Consider the following 24,456-nt stretch of genomic DNA (forward strand, 5'->3'; position numbering starts at 1 on the left):
CAAGTGTAAGGTTGCTGGGAGGAATTCTAACTTCTTGTAGTCCATTGTTTTTAATATTCTTATAGCTGCAGAGGGACAAAGTAACTCTGTAGAATATCATAGCTTCTGTGAGACCTATAGTTGTGGCTCATTGTTTCTTGTATTGTGTAATCAAGTGTGGAGAGTTTTTGGGGGCCACTTTTAGAAACATGGCAGAGATTTGACATCAGGCCAAGACAAAAGAAGTGGGAATCTGACTTTTGTCCAGGACTCAAGAAATAGGCTCAGATTAAGAACATGTACATTTGCATTAATGCAAAGCTCAGAGTATGCTCTAGTGAGGTCTGTGTGGCAGTCCTTTTGCCTTGGTCATCCTGACTAGCTTCTAGAAAGTTGTTTAAAGGATTTTGTTTATTGCCTTGCTTGTTCCTTGACCCAGAAATGATCTTATTATTTTGCATGTACTTAAAGGTGGTATAAACACGACTGGACAAAATCAACTGTCTTGAGCCTCAGAATTGGCTGGGGTCACACTACAGTGTTGTCTAATTGTCACTTTTCTTGCTCCTGCCCTGGAGAACCTGTTGATTGACTGAGCAGGCTTAGTCAAATGGCACCTCAATGTTGGAGCTCCAGTAAGGAGGACACAGTGAAGAACACTGCAGGAGGAAGTGCACAAAGTAAAGTAAAGATTTGGGACAGTGGTAATTGTAAGAAGGGACAAGGTAGTGGTAAAATGGTGTGTGTGTGTGTGTGTGTGTGTGTGTGTGTGTGTGTGTGTGTGTGTTTAGAGGAGCCAAGATAATTCTCATAGATGCTTTAAGTCTTTGTACCCCAATTAGAGATAGTTAAGTCTCTAGACTTGAAAGAGAGAGAGAGAATGAGTTTGAGAAGAGCACTCCTTCCCACCTATCCAAGGATACTTTGGTGAAAGAGAAGGAAAATGAATGTAAGCTGTTTCAGAGCTCTCCTCTGGACAGGAGGAGGTTGGGAGACATCCTGCTTCCTCTCTGGCTCCTACTGGAGGAATGCTTAGTTCTGGTTCTTGGTCCCTTAGGTAAGATATCTGGGTCCCTTTGGTGGGACATCTAGTTCTCTTCCTTCTGTCTATTGTCTGTCCTTGGTGCACCAATCTGTCCATGTCTCTGTTTTTGTTTCATTGTTTGATTGTTTGTTTTGTGCTTCATGTTCCAAAGGAAAAATGGTTGGTCAATCAACTGTTAATTTAGTTTTAACTCATTTTCAAAACAAAAGAGCAGCAGCAGTCTCAATTGGCCTTTGGCCTTTGGCCTTTGGAGTCCTGGAGTCCAGCACAGCTGCAGAAGCCCTGGTAGGGACTGATTGTCTGCACAAGGCACTCTTAAAGGGACCAGAAGCTTCTTGGCTTCTATGGTAAGAGAGCTAATGGATGTTTTGCACCTAGAAAAATCTCTGTGACTGTGATTATTGGGTTCACATAACAAGATGCTCCTCCCTTGAAATTACAGCTAGAAAAAGTAAGAAAATTGTGTTTGGTCTAAATATATAGCCACTTCTTCATGGCAAAAAGATTTGAAATTTAAACAAACATAAAATTTAGGCAGGAGGGACAAGTCCATGCCTATACCCATGAACAGGACATAAATAAAAATAGTTGGTAGTTGTTGGGTCAGCCTAAACAGGCATGCCCAGGGAAGCATGCACAGTGAATTTATTTAATTTTATGTGTAATTAAAATCCTATACATATTCTTGAACTTCCAACAACTCTTTATACAGAGGAAAAAATGGGCTTCTAAACAAAGCCTCTTTTCTAGAAGTGCCCTCCCTGGAAGAGAGGCAGAAAAAGTGTTAGAGGAGAAATAGAAGTCCCTGCCTGCAAGGCTCCAGGCATTGCTGCTGGGTTCAGCCTGCTCTTATTCTGAAGAGAAGTCTTGCTTCCTTGTTTTCTAATATGAAACTCTTGGCTGCTCTCTCTGTTGTGCATTCCATCTACATTATTCACATTGGAATTCAGAAGAACCAAGAGTAAAGCTGGAGACCTCCCCCAGGACATCTGGTGCTCAATACAGGTTCAGTATCTTTAGCTGAAGGGGACCTTTCTCCCCTCCCTAGCCCACCCATCCTAAGGACTCTGCTTCTCTTTGCTACTTGTCTCTTCTTACTTCTTTCATGTTTCCTACGTGTACTGAATAACTTCTTCTTGTTGCTTTTTCTGATATGAGACTCCTTTAGCTTTAGTGCTTTTCTCTCTCTGCTTCCTCTTCTGTCACTACTTATAATCCTTTTTTAATTGCCTCTGCCACCCAGTCTGTGGGTTTCTTTCTCTCTTTCTACTCCTTCTGCTATGGCTGCTGCTTCTGCTTCTGCTTCTGCTTCTGCTGCTGCTGCTTCTTCTTTTTCTTCTTCTTCTTCTTCTTCTTCTTCTTCTTCTTCTTCTTCTTCTTCTTCTTCTTCTTCTTCTTCTTCTTCTTCTTCTTCCTCTTCCTCTTCCTCTTCTTCTTCTTCCTCTTCCTCTTCTCTTCCTCCTCCTTCTTCCTCTTCCTCTTCTTCCTCCTCCTCTTCTTTTTATTTTTTTCTGTCATTTTTTTTGAAACAACAACCTAAGGACAGCTGCCTTTGGTTTGTTCTTAATGTGATACTTACTGATAATTTGGAATAAACAAGGACATCAACTTGTTCCTTTTCCTACAGCCTTTGCCCAAATGAAACCCTTTTACTTCCTCTCTCATGTCAAAAGTCTCCAGAGCTGGTTTTTCTGATGCTGCAATCTGCTACCTGGGAAAGATACAAGTCTTTAAGTATAAGGATGAGGTCTGGAGGATCTTTGTTCTCAGAGCTGCAGAATGCAATGTCTTTTTAACCAAGCAACCTCCCTTTCTTATGAAACCCTGGCATAGCCTTAGGAAACTTGAAGGTTGTTGACCCTTAACTGCCTTCATCCCTTACAGGGGGATTCTTACTCCTACTGCTCAGATACTTGTGGTTTTCTTTGAAATTACTTTATTATTCTTAATTATTATTATGTTCATTACTTTTGTGTCTGAACGTGCATGGTGGTTATGCCTCATGTATGCCATGGCATGCATGGAGAGGTCAAAGAATGGTTTTGGAGGTTGGTTTTGTGTTTCCATCTTTATGTGAGCTCTGGGGGATCAATCTCAGGTTTCCAGTTTTCCACAGAAGTTGTCTTTACCAACCAAGCTACCTCAGGAGTTCAAATAATGGGAATTGAGCCCAGAGCCCTGTACACACTAGCCACAGACTATGCCACTGAGCCATGCTCCCAGCTCGTGTGTATTCTATAAAAAGTCTATTAAATCCTCACCCCTAAACAAAGTAGGGACCCCATTGTTTGATGACAGGGTACCAGCTAAGTTGTGAGGAAACTGGCAAGCTAAAACACTAGGTCTAATCACTTGTAAAGGGAGACCATTATTTTGAAGGAGAAACTCGGATCATCGAGCTTATGTTTGAATGGGCTGGTCGATGATAGGAAGGATAGGCCAAGCATGATGGGAGAGAGTTGAGGATCAAGAGAGTGGTCACTGTTCAGTCTCAAGAGGAAGTTCCCTGGTGACACCTAAAGAGATCCAGAACTGCCCCCTGGAGGCTAGAGCAGGCATAGCAAATATGTGACCCCAACCACAGTTGGAGGATTGCTGAGTGGACAGGGTCACTTCACTTGAGGTGGTGCCTCTACCTTTCTGATTCATTTTTCCTCTATTTGTAAGACGGGGAATCAGGCCTATCCTATCCCATTGGATACCCCCTAGGCTCCACCCTGAAGAACTGGGGCAAGGCAACCTGTTTCCTTTTGCAATAAAGCCTGACTCTACTATGAACTGGGGGTAAAAGACTTGTCTTTAAATGGAAGCCAAAATAAATACCATACTACAATTATTGACATGTTTTTCAGGCATTGAAAAAAATAGCAACTTATAAAAATAAAGGCTTATGTTTAAGTCTCTTATGTTAAATACATTACCATCATCCTGCTTGATCTTCTTTGCAAGGGAAAAAGAAAGAAAAAGGTTTTCTTTGTTCTAATTTGTATCCTTAAAGGAAATTCCAACTTCTGCAAAAGCTGCAGATTGGATCACAATATGAAGTTTTTATTCATGTGAGCTAGTCTCTTCTTTTTTTAGCACTTACAAATGATATTAATTAAAAAGTTCTGTGGGGAATGAAATTCAGTACAATCTGGTCTTATTGCAACATGGAGGTCATTAAACTATTTGAAATTTGAAAGGGTGGTAGCCCTTCAATATTAAGTGTACCCTCTGAAAGTCTTATTTATGAATGAGAGCAGTGATCACTCTGAGCTGAGAAAGAACTGGTTTCTGTTGCTCATTGATACCCATTTTAATGTCTGGGAAATGCTTTGCATGTTGGTGGTAGCACAAGGGTCCTGGGTACAGCCTGCTATCACTCATCAGCAAGTCTGTCCAGCAGGCACCAGTAGTTTCTCTGTCCTTGCTTGACCCTCCATGCAAAAGTAACCATTTGCAATCATCTCTCAAAGTCCTTCACTGGGACAGACATTTCGTGTCCCAATCTGCAATTAAAAGATTAGCAGACAAGTAGGTTTTGTTCTCTCTCTCTCTCTCTCTCTCTCTCTCTCTCTCTCTCTCTCTCTCTCTCTCTCTCTCTCTCAATCTCTCTGTGTGTGTTAATGTGTTCTCTTGTGTGATAATTCATTGTTCAAGGTCTTTGGGAGCTCTTATAATGGCCACACCCATCTGGAATATAAGATTCAGTAACACTCAGAATCGTATGAAACCAATAATCAATATGAAAAACAGAACCAGGTGATTCCTAGAGTCACATGGGAAGTAGGTAACTTGACAGCTTCATCTCCTCCACCCACTCTAACCTCTGGCCTCACCAGATAAATCCTTTCTTGATTCCCATAAAATATTTTCAGATGTTCTTCTAACATTATTTACACAGGGATGGCCCTGGATAGCCTCTCATTTCTTATGTTGTTGTCCATATTCAGTCCCTGCCCCTCTTTTGATGGGCAATCAAATTGGTTTGTTCCAGAATTCAACAGATTACTTTTTAAATAGTTATTCAAAAGGTATTATTGAACTGGCTGCTATTCCAGAGGACCTGGGTTCAATTCTCAGCACCCACATGGGAGCTCACAACTGTCGGTAACTCCAGTTCCAGAGGATATGGCATTCTCACAGAAACACGCATGCATGCAAAAAAGCATCAATGCACCTTCAAAGATTCAAGGCAAATCTTTGTGCTGGAGAGACGGCTCAGGATTTAATACCGTCTGCTCTTCCAGAGTCCCTAGTTCAACTCCCAGCAACCGCATGGTGGCTTAAAACCATGTATGCTGGATCCGATACCCTCTTCTGGCATTCAACTGTACACCTCTCCTGGACCACATCAGACACATCATAGCCTACACTGGATTAAATGAAACAAGTCTTTTTTAAGTTAAAAAATAAATTACGTGTTACGTATACTAACCGGCTCGCACGATCTTTCTCATGTTTGATTTTTGTCTTGTGTCTTTGATCCTTGTTTTATTTAGTATTCTGCTACAACTGGTGTCTTCAACACCTCCCATCCCCAAAATGTGACTGCTGGTAACTGAGTGATGCTAACCATGACCATCACAATCACCTTCTTTGGAGAAGTCTATGCTTCCTCATCTGGATGTTCTTTGTGACTGTGCCCTCACCCTGCAAGGAATAGGAAGTGAACCACTGACCCTATTCCCTAAAATTTTCAAGAGCCTAATGTTGAAAGTAGGCTAGCTGACCAATAGTGTCTTCAAATCAGGATATAAGGAGTCTTAGGTAACCCCTGAGGCTTAGGTACCAGAGTTATGTTGTAAATATGTTAGTTTGGACTGGGCTCCACAGATTGTGTGTGTGTGTGTGTGTGTGTGTGTGTGTGTGTGTGTGTGAATGTGTGTGTGAATGTATCTATATGTGTATGTGTTTGAATATGTGTGTGTATGTGTTTGAATATGTGTGTGTGAGTGTATGTATGTGTGTGTATGTGTTTGAATATGTGTGTGTGAATGTGTATATGTGTGTGTGTGTGTGTGTGTGTGTGTGTGTGTGTTGGTTACTTGTGATTTTCTCTCTATAATGGCCTAAATCTGCTTCATAGAGAAGTTTTCTTGATCAGGAATACAGATTAAATTTAACTCTGAGAATAAGAACAAGTATTTAGAATGTAGTTATGGGTTATAATGGTTTAATCAAGTGGTGGTTATAGGTTCGGCTCAAAGGTCTATGATTTCACTGTTCCTAGGTAGTTGGCTAGGCTTTGAACACCAGGACTGTTTCCCCCATTGTTGAGTGTGCCTTAAGTCCAATTAGACAGCTGGTGGTTATCACCAAAGTATGAGTGCTCCTACTGTGCACTCAGGGTTATTGAACCACGGTAGTGGTCACTTTAATTGAAATAACTCTGAGCCCTCAGTAGGTTCTGTAGATGCTGGTGGTGGATGAAATAGGTTTTAACATTTGTTCACTCTCACCGGGTCAGTGCTAGGCTTCCCAAACAGGACAGAAAGAACAAGGATGGTTGGCTTTACCTGGATAAGGTCAAACTGCCTTCAGGAATGTCGTCGTATGAGAGTGTATGCCTAGTGGTGTTACACTTTTTCTTAGTGAGCTTTTCAACTTTATGGTTATCTAAATTCTATCCCTTATTTATTACACTGAGTTTTGGGTAAAATAGACTTTCAAAGGATAAAGACCCCTTTTCTAAAAGTGGCCACACATAGGAAAGAGACAACAGAGAGAGAAAGCTGTGCCCGTCAGAATCAAGACCACTGTTGTCCAGCTTGGTGTGCTTTTATTCTGAAGTCTGTCCTTGCTTTCTTGTTTGCTAAACTTCAATGCTAGACTGCTGGCTCAATCGTTGTGCATAAGAACTTAGAGTGCTGTTGAGCTTGAAACAAGGGGAGACTTGAGACACTCCCATCCCTGCAAGATTTCCATCTTGAAAACAATTAGCGATTGTCCCTTAACCTGACAGTAATTCATACATCAAAAAGAAAAGTTTAATTAAAACAAATCATGGATATTAATGATTCACCACAAAATTCTCTTTTATCTTGGTACCATGATCTGTACGGTACCAAGTCACAGGTGAAGTAGTTCTAAATTTCCTATCTTCCCTTTTATATTGGTTAACCATTAACCTGTCACTAGTTAACCATTAGACAGCCATAAGTATTGTTTAATCATTAATCATAGAATAACAAAGATTATTGTCATTAGAGGAGGTGTGCCTCTGGTTATCCATTAGCCAAGAAGTTGATTGTTTCACAAATGTTCAGGAGCTGCAGAACCTGCTTAGAAAGAAGAGTGGTAAGCAATGAGTTCCAAACAGCAACTTGTAAAACTGAACGATGGCCACTTCATTCCTGCATTGGGCTTTGGCACCTATAAACCGGAAGAGGTAAGAATAGTAGTATTGTGGTGGATAGGTCAACAGACAATTGTCTGAGGGTGGGTAGAATCGATGAAGCTGTCAAGTCACTTACTTCCTATGTGACTCTGTGGGAATCAACTGGTTCTGTTTTACTGTGCAAGGTAGAAGATAGTTTGACTTTGCTCTGTATCAAGGTCTTACCAATAATTTCAATAATTGGTCTTGGCTTCTTAGAAGAATCAGTTACCAGTCCAGAACACCATCACCTTCCTTGATTCTCTGCTAATAGCGGAGGAGGGAGGAGGGTCTTCCTCTGTTTATATATTTTCCCCTATTAAATAATATAAGACTGAGGGAAATCAGCATGTTGAATGTTTATAAAATGTTCAAGGACTATTGCAGATCTATGTTGGGGAGCTGTCAGTAAAATTCACAGGTAATGCTGCACTTGGGTTAAGTAAATCCTCCATTTATGACTTTCAACTGTGGGGACTGAGGGGACACTGCAAAGGGATGATGGTGGAAATGGTAAGGGTGACATGCTGGCTGGTTTTTGCTACTGTGCCTTCAGTGTAGAATTCAGTAGTCCAGAAAGTTCTCTGAAATGAAGTGACCAAAGAGGAGAGTCTGCACACCTGGAAGGAATTTCATATTTTCAAATCTTCCTTAGATCCCGGAATTTTAAAATAAGTGAATTATTCCTTTAACTTTGAATTCGTACGTTTCTTATCTCTAAGATTGACAAAGATATGTAGGGAGGACCAATGGCCAAACTGCCCTGAATGCAATTTACCATGTCTGAAATATTCAAAGAGCAAGAGTGAAGAAATATGATGAGACTTAATTACTTTATAGGATAAAAGTAGACTACACAAAGGGAAAGAGGCAAGGCTGGAGAGCTGGCTCAATGGTGAAGAGCATTGGCTGCTCTTGCAGAGACCAGGGTTCGATTCCCAGCAGCCATATGGTGGTTTACAACCATCCATAATTCTAGTAATCCAACATGGGCCTCCAAGGGCACAGACTGCATGTAATTCGCAGACATAATGTAAGGCAAACAATCACACATAAAATTAATCCAAAATATAGTTTAGAAAAAGAAAGAGAAGACAAGTGTCACGAGGTCTCAGCCTGAGTAGGTTTGCAGCAAGACAACCTGAGGAGGCTTCAGGGCTGTGCACTGAGAGTCACCATTTAACTTACTATAACTTCATGGAGAGAAGAACTTATAGACCAGGTGGACCTTGTACTCACAGAGATCGACTTTCCTCTGCTTTGTGAGCATTGGTATTCAAGGTAGTGTACCATGCTCTTCTCTGAAGTTTTTAATATAATTGCAAAAGAGGTTTGACTCTATTCTTTAACATATGACTGTTTGCAGCATTACTCAAATCTGGCAGAGTAGGCAATAATTTTAAATTTAAGTCAGGTTATATCTTCACTAAATAAAGTAACTTTTGTTTTAAGGACCAACAACCCAACATGGATAATCATTTACAAAATGAGGAACAACCAGCTCTCTCTAAACAGATGAGATTTCCCATATATTGTTACAATTGGATGCAGAAAATAACTCAGTATTTCCTAGGAGTTTTCACTAAGGGAAGACAGATAATCTAGCACTAAACTTGTATTTCTTCTCTGTTTTGTTCCAAGCACCCTTCCTCTGTGGTGTTGTATCTGTGACCCACTGCATAAATTGTAACAGGACTATTCCTATATACTCAGTCCCGTAAACCTTTCTAGAATAATCACTGAGTGTGAGGTCTATTTGAGGTGATCTGATGTCACTGATGGACAATTGCTATGTGGGTATACAAAGGTCATGAATGTGAACTTCTGGTGATTACCCAGGAAAGACCCAGTGAAATTAACACTACCTCAAAAGCTCACCTAACCTGAGATATGAGGAAAAGATGATTCTCCTGAATCACTCTTGTGTATTTGATCTCCACAATTCCTGTTGTAGATTCTGTTATTTTACAGGCAGTGGACAGGGATTTCAGTGGACAGGAGCAAGACTCTTATTAAGCACTAAGGCAGTATGAAAATGCCCTCAGAATGTATAATTCCTTCTACCTTAGAGAACTGACCGTTGGATCTACTTGTGCCACTCTCCTTTGTGTCTTTAAATACTTCCTTTGTTCTTCCTTCAGGTTCCTGAAAATAAACCACTGGAGGCTATCCATTTAGCTGTAGAGGCTGGGTTCCGCCATATTGATACTGCCTATGTGTACCAAACTGAAAACCATGTAGGGCAGGCTATTAAAAGCAAGATTGCAGCTGGCATTGTGAAAAGAGAAGACATATTCATCACTACAAAGGTATTGTGTGTGCAGTGCTTAGGTGTACAGATTAGTTACAATGTAATATAAGCAAGCAAACACTTACTTGATTGGATTATTAATTTGGAAAATATACATTCTTGTTCAACTCTTAATTGCATATAATTCATAGGTGAGTTCCAATAGGAAAAGCAAAAAAGAAGATTATGGCTTCCTACTATCTATGAATGCATAGTTCAAAGTCCTTTGTTTTTCCAAGCCTTGATTATATTTTATCATGGGCTATGGATTCAATAAACCATGACATTGTGACTTTTAGATCTCCTAGATAGCTTTACAATATGTTGTTTTCCAAAAACTATCTTTTACCTATAAACATCAAATAGCAATAAAAAGCAACTTTCATATTAATGATTAAAGTGAATGTACTTGTATCCATCACAGATTAGAACATTCACATGGTGCTTCTGTTCAATGGTATAGGCTGCCAATTCCTTAATGGAAGAAAAGATTGAATAATTAGATAAATAATCGGTTTCTTATCTCCGTAGGATACAATCCAGAGGCTGAAGATTATTATTAGTTGATGGGAGTTTGATCTGTTGAGAAAATGTCTTTCATTTTTGAAAGATTGAAAGCATCTTATAATGATGATGATATGGATAAATCACATTAATGGAAGCCACAGAACAAAAAAATGTATTTATTAGTACTTTCTGTATAGTGCAAAATGTATCACTATTATGTAACACAAAACCTCCACATGTGAAGAATTTACTAATCCAGGATTACTTTCACTCTTTTATGCAAGTAGCTTTGGTGCACTTTCCATAGACCAGAGATGGTTCTATCTAGCTTGGAAAAATCATTGAAAAACCTCCAGCTGGATTATGTTGACCTCTATATTATACATTATCCAATGCAAATGAAGGTAAGCAATTTAAATGACCAGACTTGATCAACTTTGGCAAGGGCGGGGCTACTATTTTTCCCAATGATCAAGAAAGGTTTCTATTATATTTTCCTGTAATCTCAGTTGCTGTGTTATGTAGTCTATTTGATGTAGATTAGACAAAAGATCATAACATGGGAAGCCCAAACAATTTCTAGAATTATAGATTTAGAACTGATCTTCAAAAATGCCACTGTTGAAGCATTTCTTATATTGCATTAGTAGATATTTGGATTTATTCAGTGTTTCCTTGTGACATTGAGATAGTTCAAGTTTCTGGGTTATTACCTTCTTATAGCATCTGTGAATTTTCTACCCTCAAAATTAGTATTGAATATCACCCTGATTTACATCCTTAGTGAATCTAGTTGCCTTTTGCCCAGATAGAGAAAGACCACTGATGGCCAGGGTCAGGACTCAAATTCATTATTGCTGGAAATAATAGGAAGTTTGTATGACTACTGAATTTCTCAAAGATAGAGAAATATCTCAGCAGATACTGTGTACTGGTCCTGCCAGTACAAAGTTGAACAGTCCTCTGAGGCGGGAGTGAGGATTATAGAAAAGACAGAAAAGAAGACTCCGAGACAAAGGTTAGAAATGGGAGGACTGTCCAGTCGGTACTGCAGCAGATTTGAGTTTAGCTCTCTTAGGCTTTATATACTTTACAGCATCGTGGTTTACAATGTCACCACCCACAGAGACAATGGCTGGTGTATATTCGATATCTGTACGCATCCCAAGGCCTCCCTATTCCTCCCTGTTCCTTCCTCCAAGATTAACAGAACATTCAGCCCCTTTCCTTGAGCTTCAAGTGTATCCTCTCTTATTGTTTTATGTATCAGCAGGCCAGGAAATCTGCTAGCAGACCCTGACCTGACTTGACTCTGCCAGACAGGCTGTCACAGAACTAGGCAAAATGGCTCCCGACACAGAAGTATCAATGAGAAGTGACAAAATAATAGATATCAGCTAGGAGACCACAGGCAGATCTGTGAGAATACTGTATAATAATAATAATAATAGTAATAATAATAATAGATATTTAAAAATGCATGATTTATTCAAGAGACTAAATCATGCACCTAAAAATACTCCTTATAATTCCATATGCAAATCATTCTGTAAATATAAATATGTAGAATGATGCTCTGCTTAATATTTAGTGTTCCAGTTCTAGCTATTCCTATGAGACACCCATGTTTACTCAGATCAACATGCAGACTGCTTCTATTCCAGTCGGGGGAAGATATGTTTCCAGAAGATGAGAATGGGAAAACATTATTTGACACAGTGGATCTCTGTGCCACATGGGAGGTGAGTAGTTGGAAGAGGAACAACGGAGGTGAGGAAGGGACCGCGGGGTATAGGAGAATATTGGAATGTGCCTATGGGTGTAGGCTTTCTTCAGATTTACAGTTTGTGTTATTGGAGTTCGTACGACATTATAGTGGGAAGTGGAGTATTCAGGACAACAGGAATGACTAGATTCTACCATGATACTCAGTGTGATCATCACTGCTTCTTAGGAGGGACCCAGGGATTCTGTATGGTTGACACTTCCTTCCTCTGTTATCTTCAGGGATCATTCAGTCAGTGTCTCCCCAGGTCGACTTTTTCAGCATTAGTGTGATGATCAAATTCAGAGTCTTTCACACTCTGGCAAGGGCTCTGCCAATGAGCTATATGTGAAGAGTTGGATACTGTTCTTTTAACTATCTTGATAAAAATACAACTCTTAACAACTTCTTCCGGGCTGGGACGATGGCTCGGTGGTTAAGAGCACTGACTGCTCTTCCAGAGGTCCTGAGTTCAATTCCCAGCAACCACATAGTGACTCACAACCATCTGCAATGGGATCTGGTGACCCCTTCTGGTGTGTCTGAAGACAGCGACAGTGTACTCACATAAATAAAATAAAGAATTTATCTAAAAAAAACAAAAAAACAAAAACAAACAAACAAACAAACAAAACAACTCTTTCATTCCTAGGCCATGGAAAAGTGTAAGGATGCGGGATTGGCCAAGTCCATTGGGGTGTCCAACTTTAACCGCAGGCAGCTGGAGAAAATTCTGAATAAGCCAGGCCTCAAATACAAGCCTGTGTGCAACCAGGTGAGAACTCTTTACCTCACATTTCCTATTTCTATTCTGATGCCTCCAGTCTGGTTGCCGCTTTTTAATTCATCTTATTTTCATAGAAAAGAAGATTCTAAGATCAGTGATACTTAGAGATTTTAAAATATAGTCTTGGATTATTAAAATTTTGTGAAAATGAGGGCATACATTGTGCCCAAGAGGTACAGAATGTGAAGATTTTAAGTGTTCCTGGAAGCAGTTGTCAGTAGGCGTATTTAAGGATAAAAGTAGATTCATCCTGATCTGGAAAATATATCTCCATATATACATATATATGTATATGTACATACATTTCTTACTACTTTTTAATTAAATAAAATGAATATACATTTATTTTTGTAATATATATTAAATATACATTTATATATATTTATATTATTTGAATTATAGTTATGATATAAAATATTTAATTATAGTTATATAAATATTTCATATCCGATTTAAAAAAACAAAGAGAAAAGATATAATACACAAGAGTTTAAATGTTTGTACCACAGAGAAGCAATAAATGTTTAAGATTACCAAAAAAATAATTATAAAAATATAATATATACACCATGTAAAATATGTAATAATATAGTAAATACAAATTAAATGTAAAACAGAAATATAAGTATTTTCTTTAATTTTTAAAATTGCATTTGTGTGTATGTGTTTATGCTTGTATGTGTGTGTGTTTATGTTTGTGTGTGTGTGTGTGTGTGTGTGTGTGTGTGTGTGTGTGTGTGTGTATGTCTGTTATGGTAGATATGTGGAGGACAGAAGATAATATGTGGGTTTCACGGAGCAAGCTCAGTTCTGGCTTGGCAGCAAAGATCTTAACCCACTGCACCATGTCACTGGCCCTATTACTGCAACATTCTTATGAACTTGCTCAAAGCAGATCCTCTGATTTTCACGTTCAGAGAGCTTAGAAAACATCTCCCAAGAGTGAAGATGTTATCAGACACTGTTAAATTTCTGTTTAGAGACATTAACAATAGTTCTCTTACATAATTTGAATATGCCTATATTTAAATTTCTCAGTGATTTCTAGAGGCATCTTCAAGCCAGCACTATGCTTTCTGTTTGTAATGCAAGATAGAATTAAACTCCAAGATATGATTCATAGAATTGGATTGTCACAGGAAAATTATTTTGTGTCATATCGATCATATAGAAATGAAATTAAGTGTTAAAGACACAGAGGAAATTATATTGATAAACTAAACACAATACATTTTCTTATTAAGCTACTTACCTTTAATGTTTCTCTGTTACATTAACGTTAGCATCTCATATAATCATATATCTTTGTCCGTCTACAGGTGGAATGCCATCTCTACCTGAACCAGAGCAAGCTGTTGAACTACTGTAAGTCAAGGGACATTGTTCTAGTTGCCTACTGTGCTCTTGGATCTCAACGACCTAAACGATGGTAAGACATTTATTTCAAACACCAGTTGGGGAAGTCTTCCCAGTACTATAAACTCAATTTTCAGAAGCTCAGTTTGAACTTGCTCAGAGAGAGGGTAGAATTTGCATTTTGTGGGAGATCTCAATGGTGGAAATATAGCTGGTCCAAGGAGTCCTCTGAAGACCCCCTGGATTTGAGAAGGTACCCTATGAGTTCCAAAGCCTCCTAAAGACTCTCAACTTTTGAAACTAAAGATTTCTGCCTCTTCTTCCAGGGTAGACCCAAGCTCCCCAGTTCTCTTGAATGATCCAGTTCTTTGTGATGTGGCAAAAAAGCACCAGCGAAGCTCTGCTCAGATTGCCCTTCGCTACCAACTTCAACGTGGAATTGTCGTTCTTGCCCAGAGTTACAAAGAGAATGAGATAAAAGAGAACATACAGGTGAATAGGGAGTCCGTGGACATCTGGGACTCTATACACTGTCTCACTATCTCGCTACTATTTTCTTCTTTGAAATCTCTCAAGGCATTTTTGTTTTTTGAGTCAATCTCCTTCGCATTTCCTAAACATGTGAAATTTCATTTGCATTCAGAAGTGCTCTGAACTAAGCTCAAATGTCAAGCTAACCTTGATAGACTTAGATTTAGAGAGAGCACAAAGATTTAGGATCCAGCATTAAGTCAGACTTGCACTGTGAACAGCACCTTTGCAGTGGATCTCTGCACTTTGCTGAAATGAGACTGTAAGTGTGGATAGCTATTTTGATATGATTATTGTTGCTTTATTTTGTACTCTGCCTGCATAGTCACATATTTTATTTTTTATTTTATTTTTGTTATTCATTTTTAAGTTTATGTATATAGATGTTTTGGCTGCATATATATCTATATAGCTGTGCATGCCTGGTGCTTGCTGGCAGAAGGCAGAAAATGGTATCATACATACTAGAACTACAGTTGTGGATGGTGGTGGGCTGCCCTGTGGGCACTGGAAATCGAACTTGCCCAGAAAGAGTAGCTGGTGCTCTAAACCACTGAGCCCTCGCTCCAGGCCTGTACTCATACATTGTAATGTGGATGTATTTATTTCTTGTGAACTTGCTTCACTGACTAAGTGAATATTCTTTTCTTGAAGATTTGCCTATGCAGATGATCTTTAATTTTCTTTTTATTGGATATTTTATATATTTACATACTGAGTAGATTAAGCAGGGTGTATTTGTGTGTGCGTGTGTGTATTTGTATATGTGTAGTGATAGAACAAGAGAACATGAATATGGGAGAGACTAACAGGGATACATGTGAGACTCCTAGAGAGGAAGAGAAAAGTGGTAGTGAAAGTATGTAATTATATTTTAATTAAGAGTTAAAAATATGGGCTGAGCCAATCCCACAGCTTTCTGTACCCAAATCCCATGGGGGAGAGAACTGGACTCTCAGAAGTACAGACAACCTGAGAGCTCAGAGGAGACAACTACTTTTGCTCATATCCCTGGCCCAAGAGGAACCCACCTAGTGCCCTCTGTGCCCTCTGTGCACAGAAACCTAGGAGCAGTTAGGGGCCGGACTCTTCCAGTTTTTGCCACTCCCAGAGCTGAAAACCAGTCATCAGAAGTGCTGACACGCCTGAAAGCAGAGGTAAGACCAGTTCTTCTGTTCCAAGCAACCTGCCTAGAAGCCTCAGGACTTATAGGAGCAGTCTCAAACAGGACCCTTCCAGTTTCTGCTGTGCCCAGAGCTGACCCAGCCCCACAGCGATCTGTACTGAGAACTGGCTGAGAGAAAACAAGAACATAGGCATGCTAACACACAGGCTTACAGGTGGGTCAAGTCACTGACAGAGACAGCAAGACAAGCTAATACCAGAGATAACCTGATAGTGAAAGACAAGCACAGGAACCTAAGCAACAGAAACAAAGATTACTTGGCATCATCAGGGCCCAGTTCTACTACCAAAGCAAATAATGGATATCCAAATACACCAGAAAAGCAAGATTTGGATTTAAAATCACATCTTATGATGATGATAGAGGATGTTAAGAAGGACAAAAATAACTCCCTTAAAGAAATGCAAGACAACACAGGTAAACAAATAGAACCCTTAAAAAGGAAACACAAAAAAATCCCTTAAAGAATTACAGGAAAACACAAGCAAATAGGTGAAGGAATTGAACAAAACCATCCAGGATTTAAAAATGGAAATAGAAGCAATAAAGAAAGCAAAAAGGAAGACAACCCTGGAGATAGAAAACTTTGGAAAGAGATCAGGAGTCATAGACACAAACAACACCAACAGAATACACGAGATAGAAGAGAGAATCTCAGGAGCAGAAGATACCATAGAAAACATTGACACAACTGTCAAAGATAATGTAAGATGCAAACAGCTCCTAACCAAAAACATCCAGGAAATCCAGGACACAATGAGAAGATCAAACCTAAGGAAAATAGGTATAGAAGAGAGCAAAGGGAACTTAAAGGGAAAGTAAAAATCTTCATTAAAACTATAGAAGAAAACTTCCCTAACCTAAAGAAAGAGATGCCCATAAATATAGAAGAAGCCTACAGAACTCCAGATGGATTGGACCAGAAAGGAAATTCCCCCCATCACATAATAGTCAAAACACCAAATGCACAAAACAAAGAAAGAATATTAAAAGCAGTAAGGAGAAAAGGCCAATTAACATAAAAGGGAGAACTATCAGAATTGCACCAGAATTCTCAACAGAGACTGTAAAAGCCAGAAGACCCTGGGCACATGTCATACAGACACTAAAAGAACACAAATGCCAGCCCAGGATACTATATCCAGCAAAACTCTCCATTAACAGATGAAGAGAACAAGATATTCCATGACAAAACCAAATTTACACAGTATCTTTCCACGAATCCAGTCCTACAAAGGATAATAGATAGAAAACTCCAACCCAAGGAGGGAAACTACACCCTAGAAAAAGCAAAAAAGTAATCTCCTTGTAAAGAAACCAAAAGAAGAGAGCCACACAAACATAATTACACTTCTAATGCCAAAAGTAACAGGAAACAACAATCACTATTCCTTAACATCAATAGACTCAATTCCCCAATAAAAAAGAAAACATAGACTATCAGACTGGATATGTAAAGAGGATCCAGCATTTTGCTGCATGCAGGTATCACACCTCAATGACAAAGACAGACACTAGCTCAGAATAAAAGGCTGGAGACAATTTTCCAAGAAATTGGTACCAAGAAACAAACTGGAGTAGCCATTCTAATATTGAATAAAATCAACTTTCAACCAAAAGTTATCAAAAAAGGTAAGGAAGGACACTTCATATTCATCAAAGGAAAAATCCACCAAGACAAACTCTCAATCCTGAACATTAATGCTCCAAATGCAAGTGCACTTATATTCATAAAAGAAACCTTACTAAAGCTCAAAGCACACATTGAACCTCACACAGTAATAGTGGGAGACTTCAACACCCCACTCTCAGCAGTGGACAGATCATGGAAACAAACTAAACAGAGACACAGTGAAACTAACAGAAGTTATGAACCAAATGGATTTAACAGATATTTATAAAAAATTTCACCTTAAAACAAAAGGATGCACCTTCTCAGAACCTCATGGTACCTTCTCCAAAATTGACCATATAATCTCAACAGATACAAAAAGATGGAAATAATCCCACGTACCCTATCAGGTCACCACAGACTAAGTCTGGTCTTCAATAACAACAAAAACAAAAGAAAGCCCATATATACATGAAAATTGAACAATGCTCTACTCAATGATAATTTAGTCAAAAAAGAAATAAAGAAATTAAAGTCTTTTTAGAATTTAATGAAAATGAAGGCACAACATACCCAAACTTATGGGATACGATGAAAGCAGTGCTAAGAGGAAAACTCAGCTCTGAGTGCCTGCAAAAAGAAACTGGAGAAAGCATACATTACCAGCTTGACAGCACACCTAAAAGCTCTAGAACAAAAGGAGAGAAATATATCCAAGAGGTGCAGATGGCAGGAAATAGTCCAACTCAGAGCTGAAATCAACGAAGTAGAAACAAAAAACGTATACAAAGAATCAACAAAACCAGGAGCTGGTTCTTTGAAAATATCGACAAGGTAGATAAACCCTTAGCCAGACTAACCAGAGGGCACAGAGAGTATATACAAATTAAGAAAAATCAGAAATGAAAAGGGAGACATAACAACAGAATCTGAGGAAATTCAAAAGATCATCAGATCCTACTAAAAAAGACTATATTTGACAAAAAATGGAAAACTGGAAGAAATGGACAATTTTCTAGGCAGATACCAGGTACCAAAGTTCTATCAGGATCATGTAAACCATCTAAACAGTCCCATAACTCCTAAGGAAATATAAGTAGTTTTTAAAAGTCTCCCAACTGAGAAAACCCCAGGACCAGATGGGTTTAGTGTAGAATTCAATCAGACATTCATAGAAGACCTCATACAATATTGTCCAAATTATTCCACAAAATAGAAACAGACAGAGCACTAGCTAATTTCTTCTATGAAACCACAATTATGCTTATACTTAACAACACAAAGACCCAACAAAGAAAGAGAACTTCAGACTAATTTCCCTTATCAATATGAAAACAAAAATACTCAATAAAATTCTTGCAAACAGAATCCAAAAACACATCAAAACCATCATCCATCATAATCAAGTAGGCTTCATCTCAGGAATGCAGGGATGGTTCAATATATGCAAATACATGAACATAATACACTACGTAAATAAATTCAAAGAACAAAACCACATGATCATCTCATTAGATGCTGAGAAAGCATTTGACAAAATTCACACCCCTTAAGGTCTTAATGTTAAAAGTCTTAGAAAGATCAGGAATTCAAGGTTTATACCTAAACATAATAAAAGCAATATACAGCAAACCAGTAGTCAACTTCAAACTAAATGGACAGAAACTTGAAGCAATAGCACTAAATCAGGGACTTGACAAGGCTACCCACTCTCTCCCTACTTATTTAATTTAGAACTCAAAGTCCTAGCCAGAGCATTCAAAAACAAATGGAGGTCAAAGGGATATAAGTTGGAAAGGAAGAAATCAAAATATCACTATTTGCAGATAATATGATAGTATACTTAATTGACCACAAAAGGTTCACCAGAGAACTACTAAGCCTGGTAAGTTTCAGCAAAGTGGATGGGTGTAAAATTAACTCAAACAAATCAGTAACCTTCTTCTACTCAAAGAATAAACAGGCTAAGAAAGAAATTAGAGAAATAACAACCTTCACAATCATCACAAATAATCTAAAAACCTCTGTGTGACTCTAATCAAGCAACTGAAAGATTTGTATGACAAGAACTTCAAGTCTTTGAAGAAAGAAATTGAAGATTTCCAAAGATGGATAGACCTCCCATGCACGTGGATTGGCAGGATAAATATAGTAAAAATGGCCATTTTGCTGAAAGCAATTAAATGCAATTGCTATCAAAATTCCAACTCAATTCTTCATAGAGTTGGAAAGAGCAATTTGTAAATTCATTTGGAATAACAAAAGACCCAGGATAGTGTAAACTATCCAAAACAATAAAAGAACTTCAGGGGGAATCACCATCCCTGACCTCAAGCTGTATTACAGAGCAATAGAGATTAAAAAAACTGTGTGGTATTTGTACAGAGACAGGCAGGTAGATCAGGGGAATACAATTGAAGACCCAGACATGGCCCCACACACCTATGGTCACTTGATCTTTGACAAAGAAGCTAAAACCATCCAGTGGAAAAAAACATTTTCAACAAATGATGCTGGTTCAACTGGAGGTCAGCATGTAGAAGAATACAAAATGACCCATTTTTTCTCCTTGTACAAAGCTCAAGTCCAAGTGGATCAAGGACCTCCACATAAAACCAGATACACTGGGACTAATAGAAGAAAAAGTGGGAAGAGCCTCCAACACATGGGCACGGGAAAATTTCCTGAACAAAACACCAATGGCTTATGCTTTAAGATCAAGAATTGACAAGTTGAACCTCATAAAACTGCAAAGCTTCTGCAAGGCAAAAGACATTGTCGTTAGGACAAAACAGTAACCAACAGATTGGGAAAAGATCTTTACCAATCCTACATCTGATAGAGGGCTAATATCCAATATATACAAAGAATTCAAGAAGTTAAACTCCAGAGAGCCAAATAACCCTATTAAAAATGAGGTACAGAGCTAGACAAAGGATTCTCAACTGAGGAATATCAAATGGCTGAGAAGTACCTAAAGAAATGTTCAACATTCTTGTCATCAGGGCAATGCAATCAAAACAACCCTAAGATTCCACCTCACACCAGTGAGAATGGCTAAGATTAAAAACTCAGGTGACACCAGATGCTGCCGAGCATGTGGATAAAGAGAAACACTACTCCATTGTTGGTAGATTTGCAAGCTGGTACAAGTACTCCAGAAATCCGTCTGGAAGTTCCTCAGATAATTAGACATCGCACTTCCTAAGGACCCAGCTATACCACTCCTGGGCATATACCTAAATGATGCTCCAACATATAACATAGACACATGCTCCACTCTGTTCATAGCAGCCTTATTTATAATAGCCAGAAGCTGGAAAGAACCCAGATGCCCTTCAACAGAGGAATACAAAAATACAAAAAATGGATACAAAAAATATTGTACATCTACTCATCTATCAAAAACAATGACTTAATGTATTCTCAGTTCTTTAGTTCTTTAAAATCTAAAGAAAAGTTCACTCACTGCTTTTTACTAGGTGGATCCACTGTTAGAGTGTTGACATTTTCAGCTTGCTTTCTTCCCTTCTTCCCTTCTTTCTTCCCTCTTTTTTCCCTCCCTCCCTTCATCCCTTCTCATTTCCCCTTCTGTTTTCCTTATCTCTCCCTACCTTCCTCTGTTGTATTTATTTATCACTAATTTTTAGAGAAAGAAAAGGATTAGTTTTAAAAAAATTAGTAAAAATTATTTTATATTCATGGAGGATATCCTCTACAAGTCAAACCCTTTGTTCCTTGGAAATTATAAAATTAATACTTGTCTAATTCTTGGATGAAGTTGTGTTGTAAAGAACATTGTTAATATTTTGACAGTTCATCATGTGGATTATAGAAAGCTGATTGCACTCACATAAATATTCAAATTTTATGGTTCAGAAAATTGCTTTAGTGTCCTTGGAAACCATCTCTGTGGTCTTTGAATAGCATCAAATTTGCATCAGCTGAAGCTCCCTTTGTCTATATTGTGCTGCTTCATCATGTGAGAAAAATGATTTCTTTAATCTGCTATCTGACACGCTTTGAATACTCGACATCTTTAATACATTTTAGAACATGTTTTGTATATTTTTAAAAAATCGCCTTCCAGAATGAAATGTGATTCACTTGGGTTTTGAGAATCGCAAATGTGGAGTGTCCTAAAGTGTTGCTAATTCTTCAACAGGTGTTTGAATTTGAGCTGCCTTCAGAAGATATGAAAATCCTAGATAGCCTGGACAGAAATTTAAGATATGCACCTGCTCCATTGTAAGTCACTCTGATTAATATGCCACAATTTATTTTACTTTGTGTCTTTTCCTTTCCAGTGAATGCTTGTTCAGAAAACCAAAAACTTCATTAGTGTTTTGAAAGCTGCCATTAATACAGTTATTTTAACAATTGTTACTTTTCATTTTTGACTTAAAAATGTTAATACTGAAGATAAAAGTTATGCAGAAAGAGATGTAAAACCAAGGGAAAAATAATTGGGGCAGGGGCAACCCCTCATTGATTAAAGACAGTCACTAAAAATGTTTCTCGCCAGGTTTTGACACATATTGTCCCATGGAGGCCATGGTATTAAAGGGGTAAATGGTTTGCAAAGACAAACATGTGTACTATCATTGCTAAATGTGTTGTTTATTAATAGACCAAAATGAAGGATAACATGGGACATTGGGTGGAAAGTCAGAGAGTGGCAAACACTCAGGAATTCCGACCACCTATTAAATAGTTTAGTAAGTAATGATTTTTGTCAGTTTATGGTTTTTAAGGTTGCTAAGGCATAAAGATCTACAAATTATCTGATAACCTTGCTCATTAGACAGAGAAATCTATCTTATCAATGACATTCTTTATCCGAATGAAACAAAATGTGTTGCATTTGATGGGTAGTGCATAAAAATGAATGAATTAAAAGCTGCATTATCCACATTACTGTGTAATGGCTAATGTTCAGACTCAATATAACAGGATATTCCCTTTACGCCTTTACTGGCTGAATGAAATGTGGCCCGATCTTGCCTCTGTGCTTTGGCAGACTGACTGTAGAAGCCAAAAGAAAGGAGCGTTTTGTGAATGTCTGTCTCCCTATATCATTCTGATCTTGGCAAGGACATTTAATTTGAAATTTTCAGTTATAATATTTTTAAAACATTTCCTTCATAGTCAAGTTTATGAAAATAAAAAAATAGCATATTCCACAATCGGGCAGGAAAACAACGTGGTCAACTCGAGTGATAACGTCATAGATTTCTGCTTTTGCCACCATAGAAATAAATCCAAGTGTTAATGTTTTACACTTTTCTTTTCTTTTTTAGTGGCCAGGGACACCCGGAATATCCCTTTTCTGATGAATTTTAATGTGGAGACCTGTGACCTGATTTCTCCACACAGTCTCAATGTCCCCAGTGCGAATGCTGATAGGCATTACATCCCAGATGCTGCTGAGTTGACATATTCTGTCACTTCTACTCAGACTGAGCTGCCTGACCAGACTCTTTCATCCAGAACTGGGTCCACCAGTCCAGAATATAAATCATTACATTTTCAACATTCTTTGAAAGAACGCTTGTTATAAAGTTCTTTGGTCAGGATTGTCAGTGTTTCTTGTGTGGTTTGTTTCTTTTTGAATCATTGATACCAAAGATTAACTTCTGTGGAAGCCTGGGGATAGAGTTTAGGAAGGGATAACCTATGGGGAAGTGGTGGATGGAGACATTTGGGTCTAGGGAAATTGCACTTAGCAGGTATTTAGGAAAGGGCTCATCTGGCCTGTGACACATTGCATGTAGTTCATTGTTCTCAGTATGGAAGGTGAGAAATTCTTAGAAAGACAGACCAGAAATGCCTGGCTTTCCCTCACAGCATCTAAATAATAGAGTTCTGGATTGGTGGGTGAGACACAACAGAAATAGTATGGACCCATGAGGTGACAGGAAAGTTGAACAAGGGCCTGATCTTTGGGTATAGCAATATTTCATTCAGAGTCATTCTGATGCTATGTTGCTTTAGCAGGGTAAGAGTTCTAAGTTCCCCCTGGTTCCCAGGACCTATCTAGTCCCAGGTTCTAGGCCTCACAAACAGTGTCAGGTATGGGTAGAACTTGTAGAGTAGGCCTTAATTCTAACAAAGCATAGTTGGCTCCTTCCATAACAATTGTACCACTGTTCCACAACTATGTCTTGCAGGCAAGTTACTGTTGCAGGTTTCAGGGTTGTAGCTGAGTGATATTTATTGACGATCACTTTTCTCCTCTGAGAGCATAAAAGGTACTCTCTAGCACCGTTAATGCTATTCAGTAGGTTGAAACTCATAGTTGGGCCCCAGATTTATTCCTCCATGTTACCTGACATAAGTATCCTCTTATTTAGTTTCATTTTCATAATAATAAAGTACAACTTCAAGTAAATGCAACTTCCATAAAAACACCAAAAAAATAATAATAAAAGTGTGGCAGTATGAAGTTTCACATTCACTTATGGAAACATCAATGATCTACTTGATGTTGGCTAAGTAACATTATCCAGACTCTTGAAAACAGCCAAAAGTCTACAGCAATAAAATAAATTGCCAAACAAGAAATGAGATTTCACTTGGTAGACAATATGACTGTGTTATACCCAGCCTTACAAAACATGCCCAGTGAGATCTTCACCCTGGGTCCCATCCACAGCTGCATTAGTCAGGGCTCTCTAGAGTCACAGACCTCATAGAATGAATCTCTCTATAGGAAGGGAATGTATTGGAATGACTTACTGGGCACAGTCCACTTAACCCAATAATGGCCAGCTGTGAATAGGAAGTCCAAGAATCAAGTAGTTACTCCGTCCCAGGAGGCTGAGTGGTTCAGTTGGTCTTCTGTATAAGCTGGAATCCTGAAGAAGTAGGTGCCAACAGATGTGTTGGCAAAGTAAGTGCAAGCAGGCAAAGAAGAACAAAGCCTTGCTTCTTCCATTGTTCTTATGTAGGTCTCCAGCAGAAGGCATGGCCCAGATTAAAGGTGTGCCTCAAGATCTAGATTAAATGAGTGCAATTTCCAGCCTCAAGATGTGGGT

At 38.5% G+C, this 24,456-nt stretch overlaps 1 protein-coding gene and 1 long non-coding RNA gene across 52 annotated transcripts in view; one reads left to right on the forward strand and one right to left on the reverse strand.

Annotated features, from left to right (window-relative positions):
• Window positions 1-24,456, reverse strand: part of LOC134482872 (uncharacterized) — a 52,020-nt gene that overhangs the window by 20,363 nt on the left and 7,201 nt on the right. The window lies entirely within an intron of this gene.
• Akr1c19 (aldo-keto reductase family 1, member C19) lies at window positions 1,918-22,995 on the forward strand. 2 transcript variants are annotated; one of them, NM_001100576.1, is given in 10 exon segments: window positions 1,918-2,029; window positions 7,276-7,397; window positions 9,527-9,694; window positions 10,470-10,586; window positions 11,847-11,924; window positions 12,600-12,722; window positions 14,054-14,163; window positions 14,417-14,582; window positions 21,585-21,667; window positions 22,720-22,995. In NM_001100576.1, coding segments are annotated over 9 exon segments (972 nt in total). In that variant the 5' UTR covers window positions 1,918-2,029; window positions 7,276-7,313; the 3' UTR covers window positions 22,763-22,995.

The sequence above is a fragment of the Rattus norvegicus genome, chromosome 17, assembly GCF_021556685.1.
Source record: "Rattus norvegicus strain SHRSP/BbbUtx chromosome 17, alternate assembly SHRSP_T2T, whole genome shotgun sequence".
Classification (NCBI taxonomy): Eukaryota; Metazoa; Chordata; class Mammalia; order Rodentia; family Muridae; genus Rattus; species Rattus norvegicus.